The following is a 17,979-nucleotide window of genomic DNA, read 5'->3' as shown; positions in this document are numbered from 1 at the left end:
CATGCTCCTTTAATCTTGTGATTCTACTCTTCTCAAGACTTGTCTTTCAAGATTGGCATGCTCAGCTCAATCAATCCAGCAGGTAGAAGAGCGTGGAAGGGATATTGCATGGGAGATTTTCATGGACTAAATCTTCTGTTGTATTGGCCATCAATTCAGTCATAAGCCACCCCTAACTGTAGGGAGTCTGGGAAATATAGTTTAATTGTATGCCCAGCAAAAAAAAAGAGGAAATAGGTTTAGTAACTAGATAGCCATTCTCTGATACAGGTAGATACCAGGTTCATCTTCATATCCTCAGCCTCTAGCACATAGAAGGCACTGAATATTTATCTTGCATAGTGTTAGTATCTATAAAGAGGCAAGTAGATGAATCGATGAGTAAGAGAAAATGAAGTAGTAGATGTCTATGTCCTCTTTTAAACTGGTGCCCCCTTTCTTTTACTGTATTGTGATTTCCAAAATGTAGTTTAGAAACCTGGTAGTTTCTGGACAGTTTCATTTCAATGCTCTTGTTGAAAATATAGCCAGGTGTGGTGGCTCACACCTGTAATCCAGTACTTTGGGAGGCCAAGGCAGGTGGATTGCCTGAGCTCAGGAGTTGAAGACCAAACTGAGTAACATGGCAAAGCCCCGTCTCTACCAAAAATACAAAAAAATAACCAGACATGGTGGTGTGTCCCTGTGGTTTTAGCTACTGGGGAAGCTGAGGTGGGAGGATTGCTTGAGCCTGTGAGGGCAGAGGTTGCAGTGAACTGAGATAGTGCTACTGCACTCCAGACTGGGTGACAGAGCGAGACTTTGTCTCCAAAAAAAAAGAAGAAAATATAATAGCATGTTATATAATTTGCTCATGATACATAGGAGATTTGGTAATCACAGTACTGGTTTATTACAGTTATCATAGAATCATGGGTATTCATTAGATCTATACCTAATATTGCAGATTAAAAATATGCAGTCATTTGATATTAACTGCCATCCAGATGGAACAGGACATTTAAAAAAAAAAAAAAAAACTTCTTATCGAAGTATAATATATAAACAGGAAAGTACACATAGCAAAAATGTACAAAGTAATGGATTTTCCCAAATTGATCAAGGCCTATAAGCAGCATTCAGATGAAGAAACAGAATAGCATCAGTGTCCCAGAAATCTCCCTTGTGCTTGCTTCCCCTTCAGTTGAATGCTGTCTTGGGTTCCTGGAGTGAATTGATGCCAAGGATTCCAAATATTATATGAATTCTATTTAATTTTTGTTTTACTTCACTCTGATGGGAATCTATGTAAAGATTTAAGAGGAAAACTGACCAAAAAAATCAAAAACAGACACATTTTTTAAGTGACTAGTAGTAAATAATCTTTTCTCAAAATACAAATTCTCATTATGCTAAAACCTGGATAAAACATTTAATTTCCTGATGACCATGGTTTTCAATTTGCACTTTCATGAAGTAAGAAAAACCCAACTGTTTTCAATATAAACATATAATATTTTAAGCAAAACTTTTGTTAAGCTAGCTAGTGAAAAGACATTTGACAAAGTTCAAATCTGTATAAATAACAGCATTTAAGAGTTTTGTTCAGCAAAAATTCCATAAATAGAAAGTTAAAATCTGCCTAAGTCCTCATGTGTTCATTGGCCAGTTGATGTTGCCTACTTGCCAACTTTACAAAAAAAAAAAAAAAAAAAATGCAGTAGGGACAGAGATAATACCCACCAAGAACCCTTGCAGTAAAAAGAAAACTAGAAAGGTTTTTCAGTAAGAATTTGATTCTGGATATAAACTAGCAAGCTAAGTTTAATTTCTTGAAGAAAAGTCAGTCTGACAGTTTTTTATCACTGTCCTGAATTCTCTGAGAGAGTCATCCGTACAAAGTCTGCTCTATCAGAGAAGTAATGGAACTAGATAAATTTTCTACCTGATGAATAGGAAGGCCATAGCTGCAGTTCCTGTGATCTTTAGCAAAGCACCTCTGATGTCATTTCCTTTTCTCCTCCTGCCTGTGTGAAGTGAATTTTAACAGTTTTATGCAAATTACAGCAGCCACCCAGGTAACTAGAGAATTGAGATTACTGATTCCCCAATTTTAAAAACTCTGCTGCTTTAAAAAACATCACAGAAAGCAATTACTGAGTTCTGGTATGGTAGGGGGTCAGAGAGGGCTGATAAGGAGGCATTGCAAGCACATTGACAGATAGGAGTTTTCAGACGAAGAATGGTTCTCCAAGTGAGTTTTTGTAGATTAAAAACAGAAAGATTGGGGTTCTGTTTGTTAATGCATTCTATGTATTCATAAGATTGTCCATAAGATATGACACACACAGACACATATTTGGAATTATTTTCATATAATATTGAATACTTTTATTAACAGCTTGCAGCAGGTTTAACCAGACAAAAGAGATGATTTCTAACAGCTCTTTAATACCTTGCCATTGGATCAACTATAATATAGTAATTGTTTGCAATATATGAAATATATGCTTGGAAACCATAAAAGCATAATAGTTCTTAATGTCATACATTGGCCTTTCAAAAATAATTGTTCCCATTGTACTAATATCTCATGTTCTTGTACCTTATATCTATTATATTATTAGACTTTTTAAAGACTTCACAGTTTCAATATTTAATATTAAGGATTTAGTTGATTTTTATATTTATGGCAAAGGAGAAACTTCTCTAAGTTATAATCATTTCAGTTCTCTTAAATACTTTATTTAAGAGTTGAATTTTATCAAATACCTTTTCACTGTCTAGGGAAATGAGCTCATTAGTTTCCTCTATAGCTTTACTATAATTTTTCAGGGATCTTATAATGAAACATTCCTGCATTTTTTAATAACACTTATTTGGTCATGATCTTTCAGTGTGCTTTTGGATTCTCTGTGTTAGTATTTTGATTATTATTTTTATAATATTACTAAAATTGGGTAATATTTTTCTTTTTGTATCTTTGTCAGTTTGGGGCTTCATCTGTTTCTTTGTTGTTGTTGTTTTGTTGTTGTTTTGCTTTTGAGACAGAGTCTCTCTCTGTCAGCCAGGGTGGAGTGCAATGGTACAATCTAGGCTCACTGCAACCTCTGCCTCATGGGTTCAAGTGATTCTCCAGCCTCAGCCTCCTTAGCAGCTGGGATTACAGGCATCTGCCATCACGCTCAGCTAATTTTTGTATTTTTAGTAGAGACGGAGTTTCACCATGTTGGCCAGGCTGGTCTCAAACTCTCGATCTCAGACCTCAGCCTCCCAAAGTGCTGGGATTACAGGTGTGCCCAGCGTTTTTCTGTGCCCCAGGAGAGTTTAAGTACATGATAGTGAAATTATCTGACCTTTAAATGTTTGGAAGAATCATCCTGTGAAAACACTGAGCCTTTAGTTTCTAATGGCAGTCACATATCTTTTTACTAGAGCTTCCCTGTTAACTTATTAATTAATAAAATGGTCCTGTGAATTAAGCTTAAAACAAATAACTTTATGCTTATTTCTATAATTATCTACTTTTATAGATTCTTTTTTAATATAATGTTGGCCTAAATGAGTTTTGTATTGGAAATTAAACTACAATCAGATAATTTTGTAAAAAGACAGGTTTACTTAGGCTGAGCATGGTGGCTCAAACCTGTAATCCCAGCACTTTGGGAGACCAAGGTGGGAGGATCCCTTGATGCCAGGAGTTCAAGGCTGCAGTGAGCCATGATCACTCTACTGCATTCCAGATTAGGTGACAGGTGACAGAGTGAGACCTCATATCTTAAAAATAATAAAATTTTTAAAAACATTTTTCAAAAAGTTTATTGCTGTGGCTTCTAGCATCTAAAATCCAAACTTGAAAACATATTTACATATCACAGCTAGGCTCCTCAAGGTCTCAAGAAAAAGAGACACACATGATTACCTTTATTGGTATAGTTTTGTTGTATAGGAACATACAGGCAAATGACATAAATGATTAGTTAGGAGGAGAAAGTGATTGCCTCTATGGAGAAAGTAAACAGTGAAGCAGTAACAGTAACAAATCTTAGAGAACTGTTTGATTCTTTGCTCCATCTTGTTTTTCAATTTGATTGTTTATTAACTTCCCACTGTGAAAAAATTAGAATTGGATTTTCCTCTTCTCCCACTTTTGAGCACCATTCCTGTCCTCTAACCTCTCAATGTCATAATTCTGGTTAGAGCAGCATTCAGTGTTGATGTTATGACTGTAGACACTATTTACAGCTGAACCATGTAGTAAACTATCCTTACTTTACCTGCTTTCCTGTAGTCATTGTTTTCGCTTGTTATTTTGGATAATTTTCTGTGTATTTATCACTAATTTAACTCTGAGTATATAAATCTTGCCTCAGAGTGTTTAAATATCACAGATTCAATTTCATCTTCTGGAAGAACCTTCCCTTTAAGCCTTCCAGCTAATAACTTGCTCCTTGTTTTCCTCCAGGCCTGGTGCTAGTGTCATCTTAGAATTCCCTGCACTCTCGCCGGGGGCTTCCCTTTGCCTCTCTCCAGTGTTGGATCTTCTTTCTCCAGTGCCCCGTAACTTTCTTAAAACCTTCTCTGTCTGGGTGGAACCCATCTCCGATAGCTTCCTGAGAAATAGTGAATTTTTGAGACCTTACATGTCTAAAAATATCCTTATTTAATCTAACTTGATTTAAGGTATTTATGAGTATCGATTCCAAGTTGAAAGTCTTTTTCTCAGTATTGTCTACAAAGTTTCATTTCCTTCTGGTTTCAGTATTACAATAGAGAAATCTAAAGCCCTTCTGATTGCTGAACTTTTTTGGCCCCTGGCTTTTGCTTTTTTCCTTCTAGTCCACTGTATTCTGAAATTTCACAGTGATTCCTTCATCTTAAAATACTCAGTGTGCAAAGGTGCCATATTTTCACAATGGTGTGTCCTGAGTCCCATCATCAGAAAAAACTCAGAGGAGTTGACTGTAGTTTTAGTCAAAGCAAAGTCTTTGCCAATCTTTGATAGGCCTTTTCAGTCTGGAAATATGTTCTTCAGTTCTAAAAATTTTTCTTGAGTTGCTTATTTTCTCTCGTCTCTTTTGTGCTGTTTCATTTACTAAAATTTCTTTTGTTAGAACTCCTGTACTACTCTATTTTTTTCTCTCATTTTTCATCTTTTGGCCTTTTTACTATATTTTCTGGGAGAGTTTTATTAACATTATCTCCTAATCTTACAACATGTTTTTATTTCTGTTCTCAGATTCTTAATTTTCAGGAACTCTTTGTTTCCTAAATATTCCTTTTATACAAACCTATTCTTGTTTCATAGTTGCAATTTCTTCTTTGTTGGCTGAGGGCATTATATTCTATGGGGTTTGGTTGTATTGTTTTGGAAATTTTCTTCATAATTCGTTGCCTCTACATTCCTTTGTTTGCTTGTTCATTTTTATTCACCGTCTTAAACATGACTTTCCAACAAGATGACTAGTAATCCTGATTATCTTGTGATGTTTACTAATTATGTTCTGATGGAAACTACAGAGCTATTTAGGAGCTTTGAGAATGTAAGGGGGAGTCCTTTGTAGGTTATAAGCCTCACTGCAGGATAATCTGGATGAGCTCTCCAGTTGGGAACCTTCCAACACTGGTATCATAGAGTCTTTCCTCCTGAGCAGGTGAAATAACTTAGAAAAAGACTCTTCTAATCTTCATGTAGGGTAAAGGCCTAACTGCCAGAATTATGGAAGCTGAGTGTATAAGGAAGATTTAGGAATCTACATATATTCTTGTAGTCTTTCTTTCTTTCTTTTTTTTTTTTTTTTAATGTCACTTCCTTCATCTGTGCCTGTGTTTTACCCCCTTCAAAGATTAGATCTCCAGCCTTTCCCTTAGTGAGATTGGGGCACTTCTCGACTCAAAGTGGGAAGAGACTCTGAGGATCTGTATGTTTGTTGAACAAACTTTCAACAGACTTCTTATTTCAGCCACCCTTCCTTCCACTTCACCCTCCACTTCCAGATTTCTCGTATCTTCAGACTTTGAGGAATTCTGCAATGCAAATCTGATTGGTTTTCAGCTTTCCCCACTGCCTATTTAGCCTTCCATTTCCTCATGTCTGATAAGTCACTTATCACTCATCTATATGTCATCACGTCTGCCCTATTCCCACAGAATATTCTGTTATTGGGAAGATTTATTAAATATTTTCCAAGCATGGCCAGGTGCAGTGGCTCACGCCTGTAATCCCAGCACTTTGGGAGTCCAAGGCAGGCAGATCACTTGAGGTCAGGAGTTTGAGACCACCACCCTGAACAACGTGGTGAAACCACATCTCTACTAAAAATATAAAAATTAGCCAGGTGTGATGGTGGGCCCCTGTAATCCTAGCTACTCAGGAGACTGAGGCAGGAGAACTGCTTGAACCTGGGAGGTGGAGGTTGTAATGAGCCAAGATCGCACCACTGCCCTCCAGCCTGGGCAACAGAGCAAGACCCTATAAAAAAAATTAGATAGATAGATAGAGATATAGATATATATTCCAAATACATAAAAACTCAATACTGACTAGAATAGATAGGTAGTTATCCTCTTAAATTAAATATAATTTAAATCATATTTCTTCAGACATTTATTGCTATTTCCTGTGATTTATTTATGTAAAATGGAGAGGTTAATAATACCCACCCCAAAGTAGTGTGAAGATTAAATGTATAATACATGTAAATCCCTGAAGAGAGTGGAAAGCAATATATTTCTAAAAATAGCTACTACTAAGTACCAAACACTAAGTGTATAAAAATGAAAATGAAGTAAGAGTCCTGCCCTTCCAGAACTCATAACCTTGTGAGGTAGAATAGTTAACAAATAAAACAATGTGAAGCCTACAGAATAACATATAATTCAAAGTAGAAGAATAATATACAGGCAACAGTGACCAGTACAGAGAATTGTCTGTATATTGCTGAGAAGTCAGGGGGTGCTTTGCAGAACAGATTATTTGAACTCAGCTCTTTGTTTATCTGGTTTATTGTTGGCATAGTAAGGAAATTTAATGTAAATGTAAATAAGAATTTTTTAAACAAAATACCTGTCATACTTTAAAAGTATTATCAGTTTTGTCAACAAAAACTGAAAATTGGAGAAGAGGAAATAAAAGCATGCTAAATTTCTTATGTAGGATAGACTTTATTTAAAATTTTTAATTAGAGAGAAAAAAATAGATTAAAGAGTCTTTTTCCGACCACCTACTGCCTGTTAAGAAAGTTTCTTTTAAGCTTTTAGATAATAACTACTAAAATAAATTTTTTACCATTTATTAAGCATGCAACTTTGTGCCACCTACTATGCTAAGCACTTAAATACTTGTCTTTGAAAATATATAATGATGCCAGCCTGAGCAACATAAAGAGACCTTGTCTTTACAAAAAATAAAAATAAATTGGCTAAGCATGGTGGCACATACCTGTGCTCCAAGCTACTTGGGAGGCTGAAGTGGGTGAACTGCTTGAACCCAGGAGTCTACAGTGAGCCAGGATCACGCCACTGCACTTTAGCCTAGGTTACAGATACACCCTATCTCAAAAGTAAATAAACGTGTGTGTGTGTGTGTGTGTGTGTGTGTGTGTGTGTGTCTGTGTGTATAAAATGATATGAACATATATAATGATGTAGGAAAATACAATATAGTAAGCTAAGAATTCAAAAATCAGGTATTAAAACAATATCAGTTTTTATTTTAAAATATAAACATGCATAGAAAACTAAAAATATATATATTATATAATAATAAAAACACTCCCTCTGAGGAATAGAAATGATTGTTGATGTTCATCTCCCTTAAACACTTCCCTTTTCTATTTTCGAAATTCGTTATAATCAGTGCTTATTACTTACAAAATAAGAAAAAAGGTGGGAAGCCGGATGAAGTGGCTTATACCTGTAATCCCAGCACTTTAGGAGGCCGAAGTGGTAGGACTGCTTGAGTCCAAGAGTACAAGACCAGCCTAGTCAGTATTGTGAGATACTGTCTCTACAAAAAATAAAAATAAAAATAAATTAGCCAGGTTTGGTGGCTCACACCTGTGGTTCCAGCTACTCAGAAGGCTGAGGTGGGAAGATCATTTGAGCCCAGAAGATTGAGCCTGCAGTGACCTGTGATCTTGCCTCTGCACTGCAGCCTGGACACAGAGTGAGACCTTGTCTCAAAAAAAAGAAAAAGAAAAGAAAAAGTATGGGAAAAGTATTAAATTTTACTTGACAGTGAGAATCTTGGTTTAGTTAAAGGGGGAACTGTTCTAATGATAATTTTCAGTGGGTACAAGAAAAAGAAGCTTTTTAACTTGTCTGTTTATTTGTGTCTAAAAATAAGGACAGAAAATAATTCTCATAATGTCTTTTAAGCCTCAGTTCATAATTGTTATTATTCCTTATTTCTTCTTTCAACCAGAGTTCTGTATACACCTGGCCACACTGATGATCATATGGCTCTACTCTTAGAAGAGGAAAATGCTATCTTTTCTGGAGATTGCATCCTAGGGGAAGGAACAACAGTATTTGAAGACCTCTATGATTATATGAACTCTCTAAAAGAGTTATTGAAAATCAAAGCTGATATTATATATCCAGGTGGGTAATTTTTTATTTTTTATGTTTTTAAATAGAGACAGGTCTTGCTATGTTGTCCAGGCTGGTCTCAAACTCCTAACCTCAGGCAGTCCTCTCCCCTTGACCTCCCAGAGTGCTGGGTTTACGGGCATGCCAAAGTGGATAGTTTTTCAAACCTAGCAAACCATTTGTGTCAAATGATGAGGAAGATTCATTTTGGCTTGTCTCTCTATGTATTTGTCCTTGAAGAGATAATATATAAGTCCAGGCTCAGTGGCTCACGCTTGTAATCCCAGTACTTTGGGAGGCCAAGATGGGCAGATCACAAGGTCAGGAGTTCGAGACCAGCCTCGTCAATATGGTGAAATCCCGTCTCTACTAAAAATACAAAAATTAGCTGGGCGTGGTGGCACGTGCCTATAATCCCAGATACTTGGGAGGCTGAGACAGAAGAATCACTTGAACCCAGGAGGCAGAGATGGCAGTGAGCTGAGATCGTGCCACTGCATGCCAGCCTGGGCAACAGAGAAAGACTGCGTCTTAGAGAAAAAAAAAAACATACAAACTATTTCTTTAAAATATACCCCTCTTTGGGAGGCTTAGGTGAGTAGATCTCTTGAGGTCAGGAGTTCGAAACCGGCTTGGCCAGCATGGTGAAACCCTGTCTCTACTAATAATACAAAAATTGGCCAGGTGTGGTTGTAGGCACCTGTAGTCTCAGCTACTTTGGAGGCTGAGGCAGGAGAATTGCTTGAACCTGGGAGTCAGAGGTTGCAGCCTGGGCAACAGAGCGAGATTCCATCTCAAAAAAAAAAAAAACCCTAAGTCTTGTCTAGCCATGTAAAGAGAAGGGGTGGAGAGTCATATTAATAACTTTTGATAAAGATATGAGGTTTCTTTTTCAACATAAATACAGTTATTAATAGAACTGCTGAACAAAAGAAATAAGCTTACATTGAAATGGGAAAATATTTTCATTCCATAAGCTACCATCATTTTTGTTAAATTGATTTCTATTTGGACCACATTTTAGCTATGTAACTTTGAGTAATGTTTAACCTCTGAGCTTTTTAATTTACAATACTGAAATACCAATAGCTTCTATATCAACTATAAAATGATATCTTTATTTCCATTCTCCAGAAAAAGAAACATGTTAATATCTTAGTTCTCACTAGACTGCTCTACAATATGAATCTCTCCTTCACCTTAAGAGCTAAGAAATGCCTAGGTGCAGTGGCTCATGCATGTAATCCCAACTTTTTGGGAGGCCAAGGCAGGCGAATCACCTGAGATCAGGAGTTAAAGACCAGCCTGGCCATCATGGCAAAACCCTGTCTCTACTAAAAATATAAAAATTAGCCAAGCATGGTGGTGGGTGCCTGTAATACCAGCTTCTCAAGAGGCTGAGGCAGGAAAATCACTTGAATCTGGGAAGCAGAGGTTGCAATGAGCGATCACACAACAAAGTATGACTCCTCAAAAAAAAAAAAAAGCTAAGAAAGAGGACCCAACAAAAAGGCCCAAAAGGAAAAAGAGACTAGGTCACTTAATTTTCTAAGTTCTTCTAACTTGCTCCTAACCAAACCATTGAAAGATCCATCCATCCAATATCTTCAACACATTTATACTCTGCAATGTGTTCCTACTGCTGGGGGAATAGAAAACATAAAGTAGAGCTGGGCATTTAGAGTAATATGACATTAAGTGGTTGGAGGCTGATAGCTTTGGGGGGTTTTGTTTGTTTTGCTCTGTTTTTGCTAAAGACAGCTATTTTTAAAGAGAAGAGGGCAGATGTTCAGTGAATTCACATTCAAGTTAAGCTAATGAGAGGCTGCATAGTAGCGATTAATCCAGTGAACTGGCTTACTAACACATCAGTTGTTTATATGTAAATTATGCTCTGTAGCCATACCTACCATATATTAAAGCCTTCTAGCCATCAGGTTTTGTGCAGGGGCCTTTACAGTTGTCATCCTCACCGAAACCCTGTAAAGTAGGTGTTTCCTCACCACACAGCAAAAGAAACAGCTTAAGAGAGTTTCAGAGACATCCTCATTTTATTAGCCACACAGTGAATAAATGATAGGTCTGTGTCTAACCAGATGCTGTAATAGGTTAGCCTGCTTCTGGATATTTTGTTTTCAGATATTTGAGAACATCCTTCTTGCAGACTTGTGTAATATATAATATTAATGTGTACTATTTTGAAGTGGAAGTAAATTATAGTATAACTTAATCTGGGTTGTCAAAATTTCTGACATACATAAGCCTATACATAGTATTCTTAAAGTTCTGTGGGTCTTGTGAATTTTAAATAAATCTTGGTCACGTACATGAAACTGCTTTTTACATTCTCCTTTTGCGGTATTTTATACGCTTAGCCTAATGGTTGAGAGCACAGAGTGGTTAAGAGATCCTGTCGGAATCCTAGCTCCACCCCTTCTTAGCTATGTAACTGTGGATAGATTATTTACCCTCTGTACGCTTCAGTTTCTGCCATAGGAAAGGTGTAATAATTGTACCTACTTCATGGGATTCTGTGGCCTCAGTGGCCTCTGAGAATATCACTGTATGACAGCACTATGTGGCAGTCAGTGTAATTCAGTTTTTCCGCAAATGTTTATTAGATGTCTGCTGTGTAGGTGGCATAGCTTAGAGGTTAAAAATGTTAGCTTTTGTGGCCAGGCATGGTGGCTCATGCCTGTAATCCAGGCATTTAGGGCAGTGCCTAGCACATAGTGAGCACTCCATAAACATTACCTATTGTGATTATTGTAGTTGCTATTTTTATTGCTGTGTTTTATTGTTAAATTTTTATTCCATATTTTTAATATATACAATATTTTCTCTAGATTGTATTTACTATAATTTTCTAATTGGGGGTCATTGTATATAATTTTTAAATCTCTTTCACCTGTATAGCTTTGCAAATAGTTCATATTTGACATTTACTATACTTTTTCAATATACCATATGAATTATTTTTAAATGGAGTGAGTTAGCTTCGGTTATACTTAATATTTTTTTATCTGGCTGAATTAACTCTCATAATTATTTTAATTTCAGGACATGGCCCAGTAATTCATAATGCTGAAGCTAAAATTCAACAATACATTTCTCACAGAAATATTCGAGAACAGCAAATTCTTACATTACTTCGTGAAAACTTTGAGAAATCATTTACAGTAATGGAGCTTGTCAAAATTATTTACAAGGTAACTTTCAGTTTTATTTGTATATAGCCACAAATTTATTAGAATTATTTATTTAGTAGACTATAGAAATGGTAAACGTATCATATCCCAGATCAGAAGTTATGTCACTTTTCTAGATTTGAGACCAGTCTAAACTTTCTACAATGCTAAAATTAAACAAAAACTGGCCTTAGAGAACAAAGATAGCCATTTCAAGCCATCAATGAACTTTATATATTTAACTATGTAGGAGAAACTACCAAGAGCCTGATGATTACATTTTGTAATAATTTTTGCATTATTCTAGCCATCTTGATTATCTGCTGTCCTAGCCTGCACCGAGAGGAGGGGTGACCTGCTAGAGACAAATATTGGGATGATAACAGTGAGAAGTAGTAGCAAAGCAGTGAGAAATAGTAGCAATGCCAAACAATGAAGAAAAGGGAAAAAAAAAAATCAAAGAACATGAGTAAAGTATTATGTAGGGAAAAAGCTTTACACCTCAGTGGCCTCTGAGAATATCACTGTATGACAGCACTATGTGGCAGTCAGTATAATTCAGTTTTCAGCAAATGTTAATTAGATGTCTGCTGTGTGGGTAGCATAGCTTAGAGGTTAAGAATGTAAGCTTTTGTGGCCAGGCCTGGTGGCTTATGCTGTAATCCCAGCATTTTGGGAGGCTAAGCGGGAGGGTTGCTTCAGCCCAGGAGTTCAAGACAAATTGAGGCAACATAGTGAGACCTCATCTCTGCAAAAAAAAAAAAAAAAAAATGTGATGGAGTTTCACTCTTGTTGCCTAGGCTGGAGTGCAATGGCATGATCTCAGCTCACTGCAACTTCCACATCCTGGATTCAAGCAATTCTCATGCCTCAGCTTCCCAAGTACCTGGGATTATAGGCGCATACCACCATGCCCAGCTGATTTTTGTGTTTTTAGTAGAGACGAGGTTTCTCCATGTTGATCAGGCTAGTCTTGAACTCCTGGCCTCAGGTGATCCGCCCACCTCAGCCTTCCAAAGTGCTGGGATTACAGGTATGAACCACTGCACCCGGCCCAAAACATTTTTTACATGAGCCAGGCATGGTGGCACATTCCTGTGATCTCACCTGCTCAGGTGGCTGAGATGGGAGGATCACTTGAGCTTGGGAATTCAAGGCTGCAGTGAGCCAACATCGCACCATTGCACTCCAGCATAGGTGACAGTGCAAAACTGTATCTCAAAAGCTTTTTTAAAAAAATTAAATTTAAATTAAATTATACAGAAATATTATCCTGTAACATAACAAATAAATTATAGGGCCAACTGTCTGTGGCATCATCAAAACATTCTAAGAATAATTTTTACATTTATTCATTCATAAAATATTAATGTGTTTCTGCTATGTATTATGCTAAACACTGAATATTTAGTAATGAACAAAACTGATACTGCCACTGGGCCGGTAACAAGAGCGATACTCCATCTCAAAAAAAAAAAAAAAAAAAACAGATACGGCTACTGTCTTTATGGTGCTTACAATCTATTCTATCTATAGGAATAGATAGAATATAAAGCAAGATTTATACAAAGTGAAATTGTTTAGGTTATTGCTAGTTAAAAATGTGTTTAAGGTAAACTTTTATTACATTTTACTTTTCTTAAAAGCTTTCAAAAATTAACTGTTTTTTAAAAATATATATATAATTTTTTTCACCCTCATTCTTTTAGAATACTCCTGAGAATTTACATAAAGTGGCTAAACATAATCTCTTGCTTCATTTGAAAAAACTAGAAAAAGAAGGAAAAATATGTAAGTATGCTTCCAAATTTTCTTGTTACCAGCATTTAAAATATTTTTACAGATGCCCGAGTTTCCTTTGAGGAAAAATAATACCCATCAAAGTTCTCCCATGAATATCACTTTAAGTTGGAGAGACAGATACTAGGATGGTCAGTAGCACAAGGCCAGTTGACCACAAACTGGAACCAAAAGCTCACATGGGAATTAGAATCTCAGTTGGAATTCCAATCCTACCCACCAGAATGGCAATAGAAGACATGTAGTAGGAAGATAACTTCTCCCAGACCCCAAAACTACAAAGAACTTTACATGTGGTAGATTTGGGAACAGCCAAAGGTTTTAAACAGTAGTAGAGGTAGTAAGCTTAGAGATGTTAAAGCAGTAATTATATAATAATCATTTTCTAGTGTTTGTTTAATTTGTCAAACTAATAATCTTTATAGAAATGTAGTCCTTAAAATCAAGAATTTCTAAGCTTGATTTTCCTGTAGAAACCTTAGCAATGTTTTTCATATACCAAAAATACCCAACTTTATGTTGAGCAACAAAATTTTAAGAATGAGTGCTTTTTCTAGCCACAAGATAACTTAAAATCCAGTGCTTTTACTTATCTGTTATTAAATTTTTACTCTTTGATTTTCTTTCTACAGTTAGCAACACAGATCCTGACAAGAAATGGAAAGCTCATCTTTAATTTCAGATTCAAGAAAGCTTGTTTTATTTTGCTTTAAGAGAATGGTATGTTTTCTTAACTGTAGGTTATTTATAGAGAATATAAAAGTATAAAACATTAAAAATCACCCTAGATATACTTTAAAATAATATTTTGCTAAAATACGTAAATTACACTATATAGCCATATGATAGGTTATTTCTCTAACCTTGGTCTTATAATATTTTACCAAAAATTCAGACTCTAATAGTTTATCAGTTTTCAATGGATTATGTAAAATGGTTACTTTAAAAATAATAAAATTTATCTAATTTAAACTTGATATTATTTTGGTGGTTAGTTATCTATTACTAGTGATCAGTAATATGGTTTTCTATAGCTACTTTATTTAACAGCACAGATTTCTTTTTTTTTTTGAGACGGAGTTTCGCTCTTGTTACCCAGGCTGGAGTGCAATGGCGCGATCTCGGCTCACCGCAACCTCCGCCTTCTGAGTTCAGGCAATTCTCCTGCCTCAGCCTCCTGAGTAGCTGGGATTACAGGCACGTGCCACCATGCCCAGCTAATTTTTTGTATTTTTAGTAGAGACGGGGTTCCACCATGTTGACCAGGATGGTCTCAATCTCTTGACCTCGTGATCCACCCGCCTCGGCCTCCCAAAGTGCTGGGATTATAGGCTTGAGCCACGGTGCCTGGCCTTAACAGCACAGATTTCTATGCACCCTTACTGTTTCCTCATCCCTTGTCTCTATTTGTACATAATCACTTTGTCTTGATGTTTCTATCAACTATATAATAACTATCTATTGGTTCCATAACTCTGTATCATGTGTATTTTCTTCATCTGGTATACCACAAATGATCCATACCAATGAATTTTTGGTGACTGAAAAATATTAAATTCCCAATTTAAAGTATTACATGATAATTATTTCTGTAATCCATTAATGCAACCAACATACTTTCCAAGTTTACATTTTAGCATGTAAATAGTCATCAGCTTATGTATAAATTATATACCAAAAGTTTACATTTAAAGGATTATAAGATAGGGCATTTTTTATATAAGTAATGTTCTTATATAGTGGTTAGGTTCACAAGGTAGTCCACCAATGCTTATTTAACTTATACGGTTATCAAACTCTCATACTAACATAAGCCTAGAATCCTGAGTATACTTTGTTTATTCTTCCCTAATGGGTGAGAATTTAAAAATTTTTTTGTTTATTCATTTGGTTTTGAGACAGAGTCTCTCTCTGTCACCCAGGCTGGAGTACAGTTGCACAATCTCAGCTCACTGTACTCTCTACCTCCCAGGCTCAAGCAATCCTTCCACCTCAGCCTCCTGAATACTGGGACTGCAGGCACACAGCATCACACCTGGCTAATGTTTTTATTTTTTATAGAGACAGAATCTCACTATGTTGTCTAGGCTGGTCTTGAACTCCTGGGCTCAAGCAGTCCTCCTCTCTCCACCTCCCAGAGTGCTAGGATGATAGACATGAGCTTCCACACCCAGCCAGACAAAATTTTTTTAATTTCCTTTGGTAGCTTCCCCTCTTTCTGCCTCTTTTCCCAAGGTCCCTAGCATTTTCATGCCATTCTAATACACTTATTCTCATGCTTTGAAGACCTAGACCCATATTTCTAAAACTATTTCTTATTACAAAATAATTGTAAACTCAAAAGCCACTTAACTGAAAAATAGACAAAGAACTTGAATAGACATTTCTCCAAAGAAGATATACAAGTGGCCCATAGGCACGTGAAAAAGATATTCATCATCACTTACCATTAGATAAATGTAAATCACAACCATGAGATACTGCTTCAGGACCATTAGGATGGCTGTTATTAAAAATTTTTTTAAACAGAAAATGACAAATGTTGGCAAGAATGTGGAGGAACTGGAGCCCTTGTACATTGCTGATAGGAACATAAAATAGTGTAGCCACTATGGAAAACAGTATGGTACTTCCTCAAAAAAACCTGGACTTATCGTATGATCCAGAAATTTCACTTCTGACTATATACCAAAAAAATTAAAAGCAGGGACTTGAACAGAAATTTGTACATCCATGTTCACAGCAACATTATTCACAATAGCCAGAAGGTGGAAGCAGCCTAATGTCCATTGAAAAATGACTGAATAAAATGTATATGCATAGAGCAGAATACTATTTTTCTTCTTAAAAAGGAGGGAAATTCTGACATGTGCTACAACATGGATGAATCTTGAAGACATTATGCTGAGTGATGTAAGTCTGTCACAAGGATAAATACTATATAATAATACTTACAGGAGGTACCAAGAGTAGTCAAATTCATAGAGACAGAAAGGGGGACAAGGAGGAAGGGGAAATGGAAAGTTCGTGCTTGATGTAAGGAGTTTTGCAGTTTAGGCAGATGAAAAAAGTTCTGGGGATAGGTGGTAGCAGTCATTGCAAAACACTGTCAATCTTTATGTCACTGAACGATACTCTGTTGTGTCACTAAATGATAATGTGTTAGCATTCTCAAGAGGGGCAGAACCAATAAGATATGTATATATAAAGGGAGTTTATTAGGGAGAATAGGCTTACACAGTTAGAAGACAAAATCCCACAATAGGCTGTCTGCAAGCTAGGGAAAAAGAGAAGACAGTGTCATGGCTCAGTCCAAATCCAAAGGCCTCAAAACCAGGGAAGTTGACAGTGTAGCAAAGGCTGAAGCCAAGGGCCCCAGAACTGCTGGGAGGCTACTGGTACAAGTGCCAGTGTCCAAAGGCCAAAGAACTAAAGGCCAAAGAATCTGATGTCTAAGAGCAGGAAGAAGCAGATTGGCATGGGAAGAGAGAGGAAGAGCAAGAAAATCCAGCAAGGTGTTTATTCCCCTTCTTCTGCCTGCTTTGTTATAGCCACACTGGCAGCCAGTTGGATGGTGCCCACCCACATGGAGGATGGGTCTTCCCTCTCCCAGTCCACTGACTCAAATGTCAATCTCCTCTGGAAACGCCCTTACAGACACACCTGGAAATGCTTCACCAGCCTTCTTGTCATCCTTCAGTCCAGTCAAGTTGTTCCTTTCCATGTTTAGTTCTTCCTTCACAGCTCTTGTAAGTCAGGCCAGGTGGTGACAAAAATCTCTCAGCATTTGTCTGTAAAGAATTTATTTCACCTTCACTTATGAAGCTTAGTTTGGCTAGATATGAAATTCTGGGTTGAAAATTCTTTAAGAATGTTGAATATTAGCCCCCCACTCTCTTCTAGCTTGTAGGGTTTCTGCCAAGAGATATGCTCTTAGTCTGATGGGCTTCCCTCTGTGGGTAACCCAACCTTTTTCTCTGGCTACCCTTAACGTTTTTTCCTTCATTTCAACCCTGGTGAATCTGAAGATTATGTGTCTTGGGGTTGCTCTTCTTGAGGATTATCTTTGTCTGCTTTGTGCTGGGTACTGGGCCAGGCCCAGGGGATACAAAGGTAAACAAAAGAAGCTCATATTTTAGTTATGAAGACACACAGTTACCAAGTGCTAGAGTAAAAGAAGAGGAGCTAACTTGGCTGAGTTATAGAAAGCTGCTTAGAGGACCCTGAGCTCAGTCTTAAAAGATGGGTACATGGTAGGCAGCCGAAGCTCCGGAGTGTTTGTATGGGAGATGGGAGGAATTTTTCCAATTGGAGGAAATCATGTATGCACATGAACAGATTATGGCAGAGCATCATATGGTTTGGGAAATAATGTATATGACTAGAATTTATGTGGGTGGTTTGTTGATGTCATAGGGAT

At 36.7% G+C, this 17,979-nt stretch overlaps 2 protein-coding genes across 10 annotated transcripts in view; one reads left to right on the top strand and one right to left on the bottom strand.

Annotated features, from left to right (window-relative positions):
- XKR9 (XK related 9) overlaps positions 1-17,979 on the bottom strand; it is a 112,153-nt gene that overhangs the window by 67,993 nt on the left and 26,181 nt on the right. For 5 of the 7 annotated variants that reach the window (XM_074386762.1, XM_074386768.1, XM_074386765.1 and 2 more), the window contains exon 2: positions 17,223-17,350. The exons of the other annotated variants lie outside the window; for them this stretch is intronic. The gene's annotated coding sequence lies outside the window, so the exon portion shown is untranslated. The remainder of the gene's footprint in view (positions 1-17,222; positions 17,351-17,979) is intronic. 7 annotated transcript variants of the gene reach the window in all.
- The window catches only part of LACTB2 (lactamase beta 2), a 44,599-nt gene that overhangs the window by 15,323 nt on the left and 11,297 nt on the right, over positions 1-17,979 (top strand). For 2 of the 3 annotated variants that reach the window (XM_010330440.2, XM_074386772.1), the window contains exons 4-7: positions 8,405-8,583; positions 11,632-11,780; positions 13,469-13,550; positions 14,192-14,279. In XM_010330440.2, coding sequence (XP_010328742.1) covers positions 8,405-8,583; positions 11,632-11,780; positions 13,469-13,550; positions 14,192-14,235 — 454 coding nt within the window. In that variant the 3' untranslated portion in view covers positions 14,236-14,279. Of the gene's footprint in view, positions 1-8,404; positions 8,584-11,631; positions 11,781-13,468; positions 13,551-14,191; positions 14,532-17,979 lie in introns of those variants that run through there. The other variant, XM_003942611.3, reaches the window with a different exon arrangement.

The sequence above is a fragment of the Saimiri boliviensis genome, chromosome 15 (assembly GCF_048565385.1).
Source record: "Saimiri boliviensis isolate mSaiBol1 chromosome 15, mSaiBol1.pri, whole genome shotgun sequence".
Taxonomy (NCBI): Eukaryota; Metazoa; Chordata; class Mammalia; order Primates; family Cebidae; genus Saimiri; species Saimiri boliviensis.
Note: the sequence above shows the minus strand (reverse complement) of the source record. Positions and strands in the feature narration are given on the sequence as shown.